Genomic DNA, 18,903 nt, shown 5'->3' on the forward strand with positions numbered 1-18,903 from the left:
TTTCACGTTCTGATGTGTTTTCTCTCTCTCTCTCTCTCTCTCTCTCTCTCTCTCTCTCCTCTTTACAGATCAGGTGTCACAGCAATAGCATCTCTGGTCGTGTCTCACTGAATAAAGATGCACGTGGTCTTGGAGAGACAACACAGCACTCAAATCAGATGACTCAAAAGAGGAGAAAGAAAGCCACCCTTTAATCTCAGGTCAGCAATTTGGAGCAGTGTGGATGATGTGAGTCATCAGATTACAAAGGCCAATGTCAAATGAAAGACATGGAGGTGCTGTTCTGTTTTGTGTCTGGAATCTGTTGGTAGATGAACTTTGATGTCAACATGGGGTCAAACGAGCCCTAAATGTTTTGCTCCACTAACCTGACAGCATGTCAACTTAGCGCCGTTGATTCGCCTTTTAAAGAGACAGTCTGACAGTCTAATGATGTAGCTGCTACAGGTGACGTACGCGTGGCCAATGCTTCAAGACAGTCCAACCACAGTCAGTATGGAAGTGCAGACAATCTCTTTGGTCTGGATATATCTTAACAGCACAAAACAACTGAACACCTCATTAGAGTACAACACTACGGATTTGACTGAAAAGTCAGACAAATACCACTCATACATTATTGGTCTCTTCCTGTCCTGCCTGTACACCATCCTCCTCTTTCCTATTGGATTTATCGGTAACCTCTTAATCCTGGTGGTGAACCTGAACCACAGAGAGAAGATGACCATCCCTGACCTTTACTTTGTAAACCTGGCTATCGCTGATCTCATCCTGGTGGCAGATTCCCTCATTGAGGTCTTCAATCTGAATGAGAAATACTATGACTACGCCGTCCTCTGCACCTTCATGTCCCTTTTCCTGCAGGTCAACATGTACAGCAGCATCTTCTTTCTCACATGGATGAGCTTTGACCGGTACATTGCCTTGGCTAGCTCCATGACCAGCAGTTCGTTGAGGACTATGCAGCATGCCAAGCTCAGCTGTGGCCTCATCTGGATGGCCTCCATCTTAGCCACCCTTCTGCCCTTCACCATTGTGCAGACCCAGCACAGGGGCGAGGTGCACTTCTGCTTCGCCAACGTCTTTGAGATTCAGTGGCTGGAGGTGACCATTGGCTTTTTGGTTCCCTTCTCCATCATTGGTCTCTGCTACTCTCTGATTGGGCGCGTCCTCATAAGGGCCCAGAAGCACCGTGGATTGTGGCCACGCCGGCAGAAGGCGCTGCGCATGATCGTGGTAGTGGTTCTCGTCTTTTTCATCTGCTGGCTGCCAGAGAACGTCTTCATCAGCATCCAGCTGCTGCAGGGCACTGCTGACCCAACGCAGCGGACTGGTACCACCCTATGGCATGACTACCCACTCACAGGCCACATTGTCAACCTGGCAGCTTTCTCCAACAGCTGCCTCAACCCCATCATCTACAGCTTTCTAGGAGAAACTTTCCAGGACAAGCTGCGTCTTTTCATTAAACAGAAGGCCAGCTGGTCAGTCGTCAATCGCTTCTGCCACCACAGCCTTGACTTACACCTCCCGGTCAGGAGCGAAGTATCAGAGGTGTGATTACTATGAAGAGGGACAATTGTTATGAAACTGAGTCCATGAAACATGCTTCATATCAAAGTGATATATCACCCAGTGTGAAATATTACCTCAGCGTTCGTGAACTGTCGTTTAGCTTTGCCTCATAGTTGTACCAGTGTCTCAGTTAACCTGCTCACTTTCTGAACAAAAAAAAAAAAAAAAAAAACACCAAGAATGCCTAGTCAACGAAGGACGGAAATTATTTTATGTGTGTATCTTTTAAGTAGATAACATTGCACATACAGCACTTAAAGCTATTTTCATGTTTTATCTGCATGTTGATTGTATTTGGTGTATTATTTCTTCACAAATTTTGCCAGACGGCAAAGCAGGATACAATAAATAAAATGAGAAGCAAAATGTCAGCATCTGCCCTGGGACTACAGCGTGTCCAAAGGTAACTAATGGAAAGATGAATCTCAGAAGAGAACAGATTTTGTGTACAACAGGCAATAATTTAACATTTCACATTTTGTGATCTCTAATATAAATCTTCAAGAACATTTTCTGGGTATGTGGGATAATGTAGACAAATAGCAAAGGCTGCATGCATAAATGAAATGCTGCATGAAAAAACGAAAATGAAAAATCGAATCAGGCCTGCTTGTCCGTACGTACTTGCACAATGTAAGAAGTAAACATGGTTAACATGAAGAAACTCACATCATCTGAATCAACACCACAATGGCTGCAGTCATTTATTCATCAGTAGAGCAACATAAAACAATTCAGGGCATCAAGGCTGGGTGGGTGCACACACTTAAAGAAGGGAGGTATGTGGAAAATGAGCAAAATGGTGTCAAACACAGCTTTAAAGAAATGATAAAGTATATTAATATGAACGTATTTAGATGCTAAATGCAGAACTATGTTTTTTGATATAATAATAATATAATAATAATCATCATAATAGTGCTAAAGTGAAATAGTTTTCTCTTTTCTTAAAAGGAACTGTCACTATCTATAAGTAAGCCTTCATTTCAAGTGTTTGCTTATTCTTATTTTTAAAATAAAGAAAATGAATTTTTCTTTCTAATATTATACTGTAAGTTGTTGGTGGATATGGTTTTTAGACTTAAACTAAAGATTTAATTTACACTAACATTAAGGCTAGTTCCGTACAAAGGATTAATAAATAAATTGTGTAGCTACACGCTTTTCCTTACTTGGTCACACCCAAGCTGTGAGTGGAAAACACTGTAGAGAATATGATATAAATTTCTGTCAAAGCTCCATGTGTATTATAGTTAATGTACGAATCAGATATGGCTGAGTGATTACACCTCATGACCGTTCCTGTTAATATTGTGGTATAGCAAAGGGGCAGGTGTTGTTTTGCCAGAAGGGGATTGGACTGGGTAAACACATCATTCAGTGATGACAATATGAGGCTTTGTCAATATTTTGTTCTTATTTGTCTTAATGCAAATTACACTGATAAAAAGCAAAGGCCAGCATCAGATAAAAGTAATGGGCGTGGGATACAATTTATTTAAAGCATACTTCACTTGGCTTGTCTTGAAGAGATTAAAATATTTCTAATTAAATTACTACAAATACTAAAATCAAATATATATGGCATGTTTTTGATAGACTCATTGTGACTCATTATGATCCTGAACACCACCCCTGGATGTCCGGACTGTCTTTGAGCATAATATTAGGTACAATTGCATTAAAGGTTTTCACAGACCAAGATGCTTATTTACACAATAATTGCACATTAACTCCACCAGAACCTTGAGGTTCCAGAAGTTTGTTTATCTATCAATACAAATACAAAGGTACCCTGTAATATTGCACTGCTTTCTTCAATTCAGTTGTACTTACAGTCACCTGTGCACCTTGAAATACAATTTGGTTCAAAGAATAGTCTCAGTGTTACTGATGTTTTTGCCACTACAAGCACGTATGTATTATACAAACACAGCACAACAGATGCTGTGCATCTTAACCAGGAATGAAGAGTGTTCTTCTGGATATAAAATCGGTGTACTGCCAGCCTGTTGTGGACTCATTCTATGTTTGTGTATCAGGCAGCCAGAGATAATGTCTTGGTGTTGGCTGGGAAAACCAGGAGTCCAAACCACATAATGTTATTCCAGCTGTAATAGTCCCGGCGGCCTGGGAAAAGAGTGCTGAGAATTGTTTGAGTGATTGTTTATTAGAGGGCTGCAAAAAAATGCAAAACTTGTGGTACACGTTACTAAAGATGATTTTGTCTGATGTTTCCATTACACACTCATATGTCCCACCCCGTGGAAAAAAAAGCATTCAGCATGTTCTACTTCTCACAGTTCTGCCCTTTAAACTGTTAACCTTCATAAAGACAGGTTCAAAATACAGTGGCTTATATGTTTGCATTATGTTTGGGTATTTAGACGTGTGGCGTCTGGAATGTTCTGGTCCTCCCAAGGCCACCGAAGGCGCAAAGACAGGAAGACAGGCAAGTAATAATGCAATGAGGGCTGTCAAGTTCATTGATATAAACAAGCCACCCCTGGACACCAGAGTACAAGACCCTCCAAGTTTAAACCAGAGGGAGAGGCAAAAGATCATCTTTACATCATGCATGCACACATTTACATGCACACACAGGAATAAACATCGGAGACTTTGTGAGAAGATGTTGACGGGGGACTGTGTGTACAGCTGAGATTACTGAGTAAGGTTAAAGGTTTGTTGTGACTGACGTCACAGAAGGAAAAGGGGTGTGACTTTTCCGTTGTTTACATCCACAATACTTCATCTGGAAGATGCTGATTAAACTATCTTGTAAGCAAGATGGAGGTGATAAATATCTCTATCTTTATAATATTGCCCTAGTTATCTTCAAGATAGAAACACGCAGGAGAGACAGATTGTGGAGCTTGTTGATTTAAGTGGATATGGTGCTGGCAAATCGTCATGATATTTTCACAGATGGGCATGTGGGCAAATACGAAAGAGATTCTACAATACAAATGTGATACTAATGAGTTTCATGATAAGCTGACATTGACTGGGATCCTCAGAAACAATGTGTGGATCCTGGTTTATAAAATGTGTGACAATCTGCACTTAAGCATCTTAAATTATGCACAAAATAAAGAGAGCTGATCACGTTTTCATCAGAAAGGTAAACTGAGTAGGGGAGGAGTATGTCAAAGTAATTACAATGGGATAGAGCAGGGCATATGCATAATTACAACACAGTGCACTCGGTGGACCTCTGCAGCTGAATAATGGATTAGACCTATAATTGCATTTGTAAATTAAAATGGTTTACAGGACAAAAAGAGGTGTGTAAAACAGATTAACTTCCCAGATGCAGAGGGAAAGAGACAGCATTGATTTCTTTGACATGCTTCAGTAATGATGAAGCAGACCTCATCAAATTGCTTATTGCTAATTTGTTGTATATTAAGGCAATTTGAAAACAAAAACTTTAAGTTGCACCTGCAAAGTGGCATTGGAACGAGCTAATGAAAAATTTTAACTTTGGAATAAGAAAAAAGAACAAAGAAAATTGATCTTGAGAACCTGAAGAATTATTAATGTTATTACTAACACTGAAATGTATTATAGGGTAATGTGATGTTGACATAATCATTTAACAGCTTTATGCTAAATGTAATGTGCACTGTGTAGCTGTTGCTGGCTAAATTATTGTGTCTTGCTGGTGGACTGGATTAATTGTTGGTGAAAATATTGAATAACCCTTTTCTGTCTTTATCAAAACAAGAAAGAGGAGCAGTCTTATGTATATCACTGTGGTTTATGATCTATGAAGTGCAACTGAAGGTAACATGACCACCTGCAAGAGGCTCACAGAGAAAACATGAGGCTTTAAACACCTCAACCCCGCCAATCACGCACACTGATTTTGTAAGTAACAGTGAGAGAGATCAAATCTATCTGAAAAAAAACAAACAGGCAAGGCTTCTACCATGTATGCTTCAACTATGGTGCAACATGATGAAAATGTAAATGCTGTAATGGTGTACTGCACAGAGCACATCGAAGCAGGGTATACACACACTCTGATTGTTGTGTATTTTAGTGCAAAGTTCAATACCATTCAAATTTCATTATTAATGCACAATGTACAATACTGTTGGAATATTAGGATCAATATTACATGTGCTATGGGAATATTAGCCTATGGCTCAAGGAGGTTGTCTAAGTTGAATTTTGTACTTCTTTTTGTGCTGTTTTACTATATTAGCCATTATACTGTGCACATGTGTCTACTTTTGTCATAAATGAAATTGAGGCACCTGGTTGGTGGCAACTGTGATGCAACGACTTGAACTTCCTTTGGGGACAACAAAGTACACACTGGTCCTCATAGAACTAGAAAGTCGTTTAGCACAAGTCGTTTAATCGCAGCTCGCTGCCTGTATAGAGAAGGTGAGCTTTCTAGAGAAGGAGATGCATGCTGTATCACTGCAGAAGCCATAAAGCACGGCCGTCGTTGGGTTTTTTTTTGCAGCCCCCCCCCCTGCATCGCTGCTGTTTGCAGAGCACTTGTGTGCAGGCGGACGTGCGTGCAGTCGAGCAACAGATCCGAGCGCATGCGCACTCGATTGTTTTGACTGAAAATGCCGTCGGTTTCGAAAACGGCGGCCAATGCGTCTCCTCAAACCGAGAAACCTACCCACTATACGTGAGTACAGCTGCTCGCACGGGAACGAGAAAGTCGCTCGTTGTCGAAAAGGCCATTTGCATGGGCACCCGTGCGGGTTTGCATTTCTTGCATTCCTCAACTCTCGTGTGTGCGTTGAAACATGGTGCTTTTCCTGGCTTTGTGGCTGCCTAACGTTACAGAGCCAGCAGCCGACTGCGCGCTAACGACACCAGCCCCGATGCACGAAACACGGACATGTTCGGTCGCTTAATTGACGCGCCACTCGGTAACGAAATCGCTTACGGTCGTTTTATGGAGTTGGGAAAATGTTTGGAATAACCCGTTGAATATTACGCCGTCAGCTTGGGCTGCTACACGATTAGCCAGGAACTCGCTAACCAGTCTGCTTGTAAATAGCTCGGCCTTATTTTGAGTTCCCTCTTGCTACGCACATTTGTCGACGTACGCTCAGGCGCCGTCGGTTGGACTTACGCTGAAATGCGTGCGTAGTTTCCTCTGTGAGTAGCGAGCTTACGTCAGTGACCCAAGCTGCAGGATAGCCTCCGCCAGCAGCGGGATAACGCGGCAACACGCAGTCGCTGAACTTTTTCTTTTGTTTTCCACGTATTTCTTAGTGGATGTGTAGAAGTGTGGCTCACTCTGCTGCATTTTTTGTTTTTCCCCTCGTTGTTTCAGGTACTTGAAGGAGTTCAGGACAGAGCAGTGCCCGCTGTTCCTCCAGCACAAGTGTACGCAGCACAGACCCTTTACGTGCTTTCACTGGCATTTTCTCAACCAGCGGCGAAGACGACCCATACGAAGGAGAGACGGGACGTTCAACTACAGCCCCGACGTGTACTGCACGAAATACGACGAGACCACAGGCATTTGCCCAGATGGAGATGAGTAAGTCCCCGATTCAGTCATTGCCACCCTCCAGCTTCACGAAAATGTCAGCGGTGCGATGCAGCTGCAGATATGTTTGGGATAAGGATCACTGCAGTTCACTGTGTGGAAAGACCTGTTCAGGGACTCAGACAGACTGCAGCACCTTTACCTTGTGCAATGCATTATCAACACACACACACACACACACACACACAAAAGAGGATTTACTATGCAGATAATTGTTATATAGGGATGTCTGCAGAGGACAATGCACAAAAGGCTTTTCTCAGAGTCATTCTTTGTGTGGCAACAGAAAAACGTGTGTAGGATAAGGAATTATATTTGAAATAGCTGCAGAGAAAGTACTGTGCTATTGTAATCTGAAGTTAAGATGCAAAACTTACTTTACTTTATTATTTGTGCACAAAAGGGGTTCATGATGAAGAGTTACTGGAGTTTGTTTACACAGGGAAATAGGATCTGATTTAGTGATAGATACTTGGTGAGCAGTTTTTCTCACTTACTTCCCCTATCTGAAGTACCAGATTTCATTTTCTACGTAGCATAAGTATCAGCTTAAACATATCTGATTGAAAGCACCCTTTAGTTGATGTGAGATAGGCTACTTGACACAGACTCTGTCCTGTTTCCAGCTAATGGCAGTGGGGGATTTGCTGCACAAACATTTTCTTCTATAGATTCATATTTTCCAATATGCCTGTAAGCTTGTATCTGTTTGGTTTGTGTGGCCACACAGCATTCGTATTTTTCTGTATACCATCTTTTGGCCTCTGTCAGTATTAACTGGCACAGAAATAGAGCTGTGAATTGTAAACACAGGCAACATTGGCATTCTCTTTTAATTTGCTGCAACAGACTGTCTGTGTGAATGGGAATTAAACATTGGGCAGCATTTAATTGGACCTCATACATTAAAAAGAAATAAAACTAATTGATCTAATGGAAAATGAACAATTGCAGTCATTTTAATTCATCCTCTGCCAGTCAAAGCTATTTTTGTATGACCTTATGTGTTGCTATAGCAACTGTTGCTACTCAAGAAATGAAAATTTGGTTTATTCAAGAGGCTTATTGGCCATACATTTCTTGAGGCGCTGCTGCTGTGTCAGCTCTGCATTCACAGTGGAATATTATTCCTGAAAAAAAAAAGTGCAGCTAGCATCAGCTTCTTTTATTACATTTTATAACTTGACCTTTGTGGCTTTGGAATGAATTTTCTGGACCATATTTTCATTTGTGGTGTAGTGCTATCCTGTTTGATTCTTTTAAAAATACTGTCATATGAAACATACTGCTTGCATAGACGGGATCAATTTCAAACATGTATACCATAAACTGTATCATGTTAATTAGCACTTTTGTGCTTTATTTTCAGTTATGCCAAATATTTTTTAATCAGATGTTTGATTTGTATTATAATATGTCAATGCTATATCCTTATATCCTTAGCTGTCCTTATTTACACCGGACCACTGGTGACACAGAGCGAAAGTACCATCTACGCTATTACAAGACAGGCACTTGTATCCATGAGACAGATGCTCGAGGGCATTGTGTGAAGAATGGCCTCCACTGTGCTTTTGCTCATGGGCCACATGATCTCCGACCTCCAGTCTATGATATCAGGTGACATACAAAGCAAATAGTGGCCTCTCTTTTCCCTGCCAAACGTTTCACCCAGCCATCCTCACAAAGACATGAACAAAGTCACATATTGAGACAGAATGTAAACAGAATACCTGTATTGTAGTGATTACGGGATCACAAGAATCATAGTTTGGTTTGCACTTTGGTTTTCAGGGCTTGGCTCAATGTCTCTGTAAAAAAAACATAAACACCTGATACTAGATAAACAAGTTCCTTTTAGCTCTGCGGTGCTGAAAGAGTCTGATTGACGTTAGTTCATACGGCTGATACCAAGACTTAAAACAAAGGTTTCCTGAGCATAAAGTTTATTTAAATTAATAGAACATGCCTTTAATAAAATTTGCTGTTTTTTTTTTTTTAAACAGCTGTTTTAACAAGTTATGTTTCAAGATGATTTAATCCATTTATTCTTTAATGAGCAAAGAATAAAAAAATTTTTTTTTCTTTCAACACAGGGAGATCCAAGCACAAGAGGCCCTTCAGAATGGACAGTTAGGATCTGGGGAAGGTATTCCTGATTTGCAGCCTGGAGTATTAGCTAGTCAAGCAATGATTGAGAAAACTCTGACAGAAGATCCCCGGTGGCAAGGTAAGAAGTTTAATAGTTATGGTCCCAATTAAATGCTGAACAAACAACAGTTAATTATAAAGAAGAATTTCCCTGCAAAATGAGAGGCAAATGGTTTGTGTTTTCTTTGCAGATACCAACTTTGTTTTAGCCAATTACAAAACAGATCAGTGTACAAAGCCCCCAAGACTATGCAGACAGGGCTATGCTTGTCCCCATTACCACAACAGTAGAGATCGAAGACGAAATCCTCGAAAGTTCAAGTATAGGTAAGATGTGACCCAGGGTGGTTTAAAAATATTAAATCGTATTGCGTTGTATAAATGCAATGTATTAATGAAAGTAAAAACAACTTCAGGTCAACTCCTTGCCCAAATGTGAAACATGGGGATGAATGGGGCGAGCCCTCGAAGTGTGAAAGTGGGGACAGTTGTCAGTATTGTCACTCTCGCACTGAACAGCAGTTTCACCCCGAGGTGAGTGAATTTGCTTTTTCTAACTTAACATAATAATGGCGTTGTAGCTTCACTGATGTGGCTCTGTAGACAGTTTTATTTTCCAAGGGCAGACATCTCAACTGTGTTTCACAATGGTTTGTGATTTGCTTTTCATTCTCCAAGATCTACAAATCTACCAAATGCAATGACATGCGACAAACTGGATATTGTCCCAGAGGACCGTTTTGTGCATTTGCACATGTAGAAAGTAAGTGGACACTTGTCCGGATTAAATACTTTTATACATTCCTCGTAATTCTGTTTTGTATTATGTTATAATACTTGATCTGTTGAAATGACACAGACAAAAGAAAGCTTATTGAAGAAGTTCAGTCTTGTTGTATTAGAGGGTTCTTTCAAATACTCAGTCTTCAATCTAACAAAATACTAACTTGTACATAGTCTGTTGTGCACTTGATGCAGCTTAATTTTCATTCTTTAATATCTTTCCAGGAATTCCCTCTACAGAAGAGACCATGAGCTCATTGCTAACAGCAATACAGTCAAGTTCACAGTCCCAGCTGGGCTCTCAGCAGTATTCAGAGTGTCCGGTCAGTGAGTGGAACAGTGGGGGAAACTCCACCACCAGTGCAACCAGTAGCAACGGACAAGTAGGAAGTGTATGTTTTCTGTTGGTTCTTCAATAGGAACATTTTCTGAATGAAATTGACTTGGCTGCAGGTGTTGAAGGGTAGACACAGTTTTTTATTGTTATAGAAATATCTCTCTTTTTTTAATTTCATACCGTGATTTGTCATTTTTGGTATTTTCTGTTTTACATTTCATTACCACATTGTTTTTAAGGAGCAGATGATAGTTTGTTAAAAAAAAAAAAAGTACCTATTGATATCCTTATCCTCTATGCATCACACTTCATAGTCCATTCAGAACAATGGTTTTATTTATTAAACTTTTTTCATCATCATTTATATTAAGATCATGTGCACTTCTCTTTCTCAGGTTTCATGTTCTAATAGCTCAACTGTAACGCCAAGCTCAGGAAGCGACAGTTTGTTATCCCCAGTGGGATCCATCAGCAGGCCCAAATCCTTAACTAACAGTAGTTTATGTTCAGAGTCCACCACATCCAGTGTCTCATCTCTGACATCTAACTATCCTAAAGCTCCGGGCTTTGAACGTGAGGATCAGGTACACAGACTGCTCTCTTTAGCTTCAGGAAGAATACAGCACAATACACAGTGTAGGGCCTAAAACGTATACCATTGTCATTCTTTTGAAGTCACTGTTTTGTTTTTTCATCCTGTGTTTGCCATGTCATTCTTAATTTTACAACTTTGTACCATTTAGCCATAAATTTTCTTATTGAGGTCATTTCAAGAGTTGCATGTTCTTTGACTTCTTAACCAAACACTCAATTTTATAATAGCTGTAAATAGTGCAGATGTAGTATTTTTGGCACAGCATACAATATCTGTGAGGTACAGTCAAAACTGATGTGCTTATTGAGGTGGTTGGCTAATGGCCAGCATTTCTCTAAAGTATTAGGTAGTTTATGTTGCATTTGACCCTTTTTTATAATTTTGTTTTGAATAAATCTCAAATCAGTAGTCCATTTTCAATACCTGAGAAGCCTGTTGTTAGATGTGTTTGTAACTCCTCACAACATTTTCCTGTAGGCTGAATTTATTTCAGTCTGGTGTTGTGATTACAGAGTAGTGCCACCAGCTCTCAGTAATATTTTTCTGTTTGTTTAAATAATTTCTTGAGCTCGACCAAAGTGATCATGATCAGCTAACTTAACTTAACTACTGCTCCAAGATCACGGTTAACTGTATTGGGGAGAGTGAATAATTGTACAGGACAAAAGTCTGTGTCTACATGTGAGAGGTGAAGATTTTGTCACTGAAATGTGCTGCTTTTTGTATTTGATCATTTGTAGATTAAGAACAAGGGGCAGGTGGGTCAAAAATTGATGGACCAAGAAAAGCAGGTTTGTATTTAAATAGCTGTGGCAAATAGCTTGATGAATTCATAAACAAGTTTGTACATTAAACACCTTTTTGTGATTTTTCTTTCAGACACAAAATACCGTATTCTCTGCGGTGAACCCTTTGGCATCAAGTTTTACCTCCAGTATAACATCGAGTTTAGCCTCTAGTATTGGCTCAGATAGTTCTTCACCCACCACCTTATCAACTATGAATGCAAAAGCCACTCCTTTCTATCCAGGGAGCAACACGGTGGAGTCTGTCATAGGTAAGTACATGGAAAACTGACTGTACATTGTTTGACCTGACTATCACTCTGCATTTTGTATTTAAATGGCAGCCAGATGTTTTTTGTTTTCCTTCAGGATCCGCTCTGGACCTCAACTTTAGTGACATTAATGTTGCATCTCTTGATAAGGAGTTAGAGGAGCAAGACAACAGTGTAGGATTGGCAAGTAAGAATGCCTAGTTTGACCAAAAATGGTCTGATTATAACAGACTTTCAGACATTTAAAAGCATTAACAGAATTGACTTTGTCTCCTCAGGTCAAAGGGTGCTAGGTGGATCTGCTCCTGTTAACATTCCCGGCTCCCTGGCACGATCATCCTCTTTTAATTCCTCATCATCACTCTCCACCTCCCCGCTAAGCTCCCTGTCCCAGTCCCTGTCACAATCGCTGCTGTCTGGTGCGGTATCTCAGCAAAATCAACCTTCAAATATGTTGGCCAAGCAAGAGCATGGCCTCCTGGGAACACCCACCTCCTCTTCCCAGAACTCTCTGGGTAAGCTGATAGCATCAGACATTTTGCTCCAGCTGAGCCGAAAAGCTCTGGGTCTTATCTGTCAATAACATTCTCCTGCACTTACTACACCACTACTCGGGTCTGTAATATTTTTCTTATTAGACTAAAGTATTAAACGTTTCCTTTGACTTTTACATTCTCACTATTATTTAAAGCGGAGAGGTTTGCAGTAAAACATATTTTTCTCAGTGCATCAACTTGGTGAAGCAATGAAAACTAAAGAGGTAGATTTCCATTTAAAAGCCAAATCACTGCTCTTATAAATCAGCAAGAGTTATAACTTTTAATGCTTCAACAGTTTTAAGTTAAATGACTCCAAATAATGTATCAGTTCAACACATTTCACTTTTCCTCTTGGTTTTGATTTTTACACATCACTCACCTAGGCTTGAACGGAGGAGCTAGCAGCATTTGGGACTTTGTAAGTGGCAGCTTTTCACCAAGCCCATCTCCAGTCTTCAGCAGCCTGACATCCACAACCAGCAGTGCTGACCTGGCCCGCCTTTTTAGAGAGCTGGATGAGGCCAAGAGGAAGATCAAGCAGTGGGAGGAGGCCTGGCATCAAGTCAAACAAGTCAGTGTTGTAAACAAACTGTTGCTACAGTACATGTTGTAGCGTGTCACAATGATTTCCCTATTCATTGTGTGTTTATTTTTTAATCACAAGACCTAACTCTGTTCCAGGCTTGTGAAGCATGCCAGAAAGATGCTCATGAAGCAAAGGAACAAGCAAAAACGGCCGAAGCAGAGCGGCAACTGGCAGAACAGAAATGGGAGGAAACAGAGCGCAAGCTGAAAGAGCTCCAAGGGGACTTTGATGTGCTTTGTCGCACCCCTGGAACACCTCTTCTACGTAGCTATGGAGAGCTGGACCAGCTCCCCTTGTCAAAGCTTCACTCCATCCAGAGTCAGCTGCGTAATGACCTAGACCTTATAGATGGGGTAAGAAAGACTAGATCACACACAGCATTTCATTTGTAGCATCTGTGTAGGTTTCACAGTTTCACAGGCTAGCTATAGATCTGTGTTTAGTCATCAAGCATGCTTATTTAAAAGTCTGCATGAACTGTAATTTGCCAAGTTGTAGCTGATATACATTCTTTTCTTCCCCAACAGGTAATATATCAGCTTCAGTCAAAGAAATGTATAGTTTGCCAAAAGCATGATCGTTGTGTTGTTCTGCAGCCTTGCCAGCATTATGTACTATGTGAGAACTGTGCACCTAGTAAAACAGAATGTCCCTACTGTAGAACAAAAATAGTGAAGTGGTGATGTACAATTACTCATGGTACTATTTAAAGAATTAGCCCTTTGAAAAGCTACTAATAGATATTACATTTTCTAAATAGTAATGTCTGTTTCATACAGTGAATTAATTTAGAAGAAAATGATGTTTGACTGACAAAACAGACGGTGTTTGAAATCAGATAATGTACAGGGAATTCAATCATTAGTGTTTTTGCTCATTTTATATGAACGTTACCTCGGTTGGTCTGAAAAGCCATGCACTCAAATTTAGAAAATGAAGTTACCTTCTGTTGCCCTTTCTCAAATCTTCAGTCACGATTCAGACACTCTACAGGACATGGATCTTGTGCCCAGATGTCTAAATTTCGTTTACACTTCAAGTTCACATTTTGGTTATGCACACAATGCAGTCACGGTTCCCAAACTAAATACAAAGATGCATTGCCAACATTTTACAGTAAAACCAAAATGATAGATTAAAAAATAGCAGGACCAATAGACTTGGTTTAAGGCTGAACACTCAAAAGCGCTGAGTTTGTATTTCTACCCCCATGTTTTGTGGCTTGTGTTTTGGTAATATTTAACACTGCACTTTTGTATTAGTGTGGATGAATCTCTAATCTCTAGAGTTAGCATGTTAACTTATTGCACTTAAAGTCTGCCCAGAGCAGATTTAAAGACATTTCAACCTAAACCTAAACTTTTCAGAAAATACTATGGAAATGTGTATAAAAAGATTTTTAGTGAAGCTGTTATACCACAGATTCCTGTAGACTGTGTGGTGGGAAAAGAAAAACTTGTCTCACTGTAACTTTAATGTTCGTGTTAACTACAAATGGATATAAAATAGCTTAAAAATACATATGTCTGTCACAAATTGTATTAAAGCTTATTATTCCAGTCTGAGAATTGGGGGGTGGGGGGTTTGCTTATCAGTATAATATCAAAGGGAGATGCCCTGTCCATTGTCGTATACTGTAGACTACTAATACTGTTGCCCTTGTGGACCAGATTTTATAATTTATTGAAGACAAAACCACTGACCGTACTTTACCACAGATGATAGTGTTGCATATCTGGTGCAAGAAAAAGCCACAGTATAACCCACCAAAAATGTTGAACTCAATCTCAAGCTACTTTGGTGATGTTAAACATAAAATGGGCAAAATCCCAAACTGATTTTTCTTTAACTAAAGAGGAATGCATCTAAATCACATTATTGATTTGGGAGCAAATAAGCCAGTTATTAAAGTACTTAATTAATTAATTCACACCATTTCATAGAGCCTGATTTAGGTAATTATATCTGAACGTGCTACAGTGTTGAGAGGCTCTATTGTCTGAACATTTGAGGGAGTAATTAATAGAAAAATAAGAAGCATTGTCCAGCAGCATTTACTTAATATGAATATTTGTGAAATGTTTTACAGCTGTAAGATTTTAGTGAACCTGGGCTATGTCTCTAAACGAGCAGCCAAGGAAACAACAAAACACAAAGATGTTGTATTCCTCTTTAAGTAAAGCCAGATCTTGTTTAAACTCTAAATTTAATTTAATGAAACAGTTTTGTTTAATGCAATCAGTCAGGCATCATTATTTTGACCAACTTTCTGAAGAAGTTTGATTTCGTATTAAAGCACTTTGTTGACCTGGGAATTTATTAAAGGGTATATAGAAATTTGCTTTAAGCTGCTTTGTAGGTATTCTTTTGTTTTAATTATTTTTTTCTTTTTTTTTTAGCTTTTTCTATATAAGCCTATGTCTGAAGCTTTTGTGTGTACTGTGAAACATAATTTGACTATTTCATGTTTCCTAATGTTAAATCATGGCATGGTTCTAGATATTAAGATTTAATAGAAAAGTACTTAATAGTTTCTACTTTCATAGTTAGATTTATAAAATTTTCAATCAAATAAGTGCAAATTTAAAATGCATTTTAGACATAACCAGCAGCTGTAATATCAATAAGGCACATGCTACATGTTAAGGCTGTTTTTCAGTCAGCTAGTTTTACTTGTAGAGATTTATATAGCCTAGCCATTAGAAAAGCATGTATTGTATTTGCTAAAAGCCTGAAATGGTGATTTTTATAGGAATCTAGCCTCTTGACCTTGTCTAGAACATATCGGCCTCTAACTCTAAAGTGCCTTGCCTTAGTTCAAAAGGTTATGTGTACAGTTATCAGAGCAAACGCACATAGTTGAACCTTGTGCACAGGTTTCAGCAAAAGTGTGTCTTGTTGTGTAGAAGCGTTAATGTGTCTGACCATATGTGTGTGTATATATAAATACTATATATGCCAGTGTATTTGGCCCAATCCCATTAAGTATTTTTGCAGAAGATAATTGGAAACAAACGGTGTCAGTGCCTGTGCCCTGACTTCAACCTTAAAAGTAAACCACCCCTCTCCCTTCCAGCTATCCACCCACTCATTCCTTGGTTGTGGTGCTCTTTCAGTGCAGCTTCAGTCTTTGAAATTAGGTTTTTCAATTCAACATTTGGGAGTATGCAAACATGCACTCGTGAGTTTGTACAGCAACATTAAAAAATGCTTTTTTAGTTTAAACTTTGTTTTATTGTAATAATTCTGCAGTAAATGAAGAATTCCATAGTTAACCTGTTAGCTGGATATTGCTTAGGTTTTGTGCTTAGGTTCCTCTAATTGAAATGACCTTATACTGTGTTAAAAAGATCTTTTTATTATTGCTTTAAAATCAATAGAAAATCATGTATCTCCAGGTACACCTTTTGCTACTTATAAATATGGGAAAATGCATTGTTTACATTCACATAAATGACAATTAAGCAACTCAGTGGAAAATTATCAAGAAAGGTTATGGTATTTAAGCATTTTCATAATTATATTACAGCATAAAAGTCAGGCTAAACTCTTCTGGTATTGCATGTTATGCGAGATATTAACCAGCTAAAAAAAAAAAAAGAAAAGAAAAAAGTTCGCACTGTGTCACACTGCCAGAATATTTGTATTGACTTATTTTTAGTGTAGTAAAGGCTTAATAACTTCTGCAAGCTTCGCTGCTACTGAAAAAGGTATTAATGTACTTTCATGTTATACATTTAGATGTTTGAATGTTTCAGAAACTTTGAAATAATCAGTCTTCTGCATCAAACTTGACAAAATCTTATTTGATTGAATTATTCATTTGTAAATCCATTTGAGTTTCTGTACTTAGTAAATCACTTAGAATGATGTCACAGAACTGTATGCTGTGGATTGTCCCTTTTCTGAGTTCATAAGTTAATGTATATTTGGATTATTTCATTCCCCGCCTTCCCTATGCTGACAGCAGTGTACGGTGCAGCTAATTTCACAGGGTCCTTTGGTCAGTCTTGTTTTGCCTGTGGAGCCAACTAAATTAATGATGTCTAGTGTGAGAATCTAAAAATTAACCAAAGCGGTGTTGTAGTATCTGCCCAAATATGTATTCTAAAGGGAAAATTTACCCTTGAACAGAATTCAGATACAATCTGAAAGATCGTACTGTAGTTGTTAGCAGGTTTAGATCTTCGCCAGGGCTGTAAGTGGCATCTAGATGAAACTTGAGACAAAGTTCAGCATTGTGAGTGATAGGAATTCTGTTATGAGGTTTATTATTATCATTATTATTATTTGCTTTAATATTTCATTGAGTGGGATAAGTATCCTCCTAGTGAGTAAACAGGACTATGCCAATGGCTTTTAACAACATTAATGAACATAAGCCCTTTTTTTTTTTTTTTTTTTTTTTTTGCTGTTTTACCAAAGACCTGTACTGTTGTTATTTCTTTTGTATTACATTTCATCCTTCTTTTTATTTCAGTAAGAAACCTTAACTGGTTTTTAAAAAAGTAATCACCTAGTACCTTAAATAGATGTTCATGTTCAATAGTAATTAATTGCTTCTTTTTCTATCTAAAGTTAGGTATAGTGAGTTGATACTGAAATGATCAAAAATGCATGGGTCACATCCTTACAAAATGTGTATTTGTACATTTGATTTTGTGTTAAGTATACATTCACGTTTATGGCAGATTTGTGCAATACTGGCTCGCACATGCTGACCTTAAGCGAGGATTCGGTGTCAGTAAATTGTTGTCTACAGTGAAGGAATGTCAAATGTGAATGACATTTGTGCTTCTGAAGTGGCCATACAAACTTCACTACTGTACTGTTTTGAAGTTAATTTTATTTGTTGATCTTGCTTAACTACATAATCTCAATCACTTTGGAATTTGATGGTTATGCATTATATGCTGTTCTAATTGGCCTGCATTGACTGTAAGGTGCTTTTTTTTTGTTTTTTGTTTGTTTTTTTTTAATTTGACTGTTTTCTGTTTCTTAATGCTGTGGTCCAAATTAGATTTTTCTTTTAATATTATTAATTCAGTTTTAATTGTAAAATTACAGGGGACAGATGATGATTGTGACAAGATTCAACGGCAGATACAGAAATAATTAAAAACTGGTCATTTGTTGTTGAGCCTTGGTCTGTCTAGTGGTCTACTTTCCCCAATTCAACTTTTCTAACAAGAAAACAAACATAGTAAGCACAGCTTACATTTCTTCAGATTTGTTAAATTTTTCTCTGACGGACCAATTATTCTTTAAAAAACATCTGTGCCTTTACGATAATTACGTAACAAAGATTGGTATCAAGAAAATATTTCCGAGACTGTGCTTGCTGTCAGTCAAATGATTAAAATAGAAAATGTTTAATCACAATCAAAAATCCAGTGCCTTACGATGTTTTTGTGGACCACAATGTAATTGCTAAATGATCTTCTGCATTGAGGCCAATTGAGCTGAAAGGAAAAAAGTCTAATCTATTGAGGTTTGCTTCACCGGTTTGGCAGGATGAAGCAAATGTTCTAATCGTCTTAGTCTGTATTTGCCATTTCATTCAAGAAAACACAGCAATACTTTACCACTGAATACACAATTCTGATCTCAATTCATCATTTGGCATCAAAACCTAAATTGTTTTGTAACATAAAGCACCAAATAGGAAGAATCTTGTAAATGAACTGTAATAGATGTATCATTATGCTCTGCATTGAATAGTTTAAACTATTTTGCATTATTGTTAGTTG

The 18,903-nt window shown here is 38.5% G+C and overlaps 2 protein-coding genes across 5 annotated transcripts; both read left to right on the top strand.

Moving 5' to 3' along the window:
- The first annotated feature begins 257 nt into the window (after positions 1-257).
- On the top strand, positions 258-1,560 carry gper1 (G protein-coupled estrogen receptor 1). Its single transcript, XM_026347940.1, has one exon. It carries the CDS (start codon positions 466-468, stop codon positions 1,558-1,560), a length of 1,095 nt encoding a protein of 364 aa, XP_026203725.1. The 5' UTR covers positions 258-465.
- Positions 1,561-6,125: 4,565 nt separating this feature from the next.
- unkl (unk like zinc finger) lies at positions 6,126-18,410 on the top strand. 4 transcript variants are annotated; one of them, XM_026347876.1, is made up of 16 exons: positions 6,126-6,229; positions 6,887-7,096; positions 8,549-8,725; positions 9,202-9,335; positions 9,448-9,583; positions 9,673-9,790; positions 9,935-10,019; positions 10,265-10,431; positions 10,772-10,960; positions 11,712-11,762; positions 11,851-12,028; positions 12,105-12,215; positions 12,307-12,543; positions 12,951-13,138; positions 13,249-13,506; positions 13,681-18,410. In XM_026347876.1, exons 1-16 carry the CDS (start codon positions 6,165-6,167, stop codon positions 13,834-13,836), a joined length of 2,460 nt encoding a protein of 819 aa, XP_026203661.1. In that variant the 5' UTR covers positions 6,126-6,164; the 3' UTR covers positions 13,837-18,410. The 4 variants fall into 4 exon arrangements, with proteins under 4 accessions (XP_026203661.1, XP_026203678.1, XP_026203670.1 ...); XM_026347893.1 differs by having other exon boundaries at positions 12,126-12,215; XM_026347885.1 differs by having other exon boundaries at positions 10,265-10,422.
- Positions 18,411-18,903: the final 493 nt, after the last annotated feature.

The sequence above is a fragment of the Anabas testudineus genome, chromosome 8, assembly GCF_900324465.2.
Source record: "Anabas testudineus chromosome 8, fAnaTes1.2, whole genome shotgun sequence".
Classification (NCBI taxonomy): domain Eukaryota; kingdom Metazoa; phylum Chordata; class Actinopteri; order Anabantiformes; family Anabantidae; genus Anabas; species Anabas testudineus.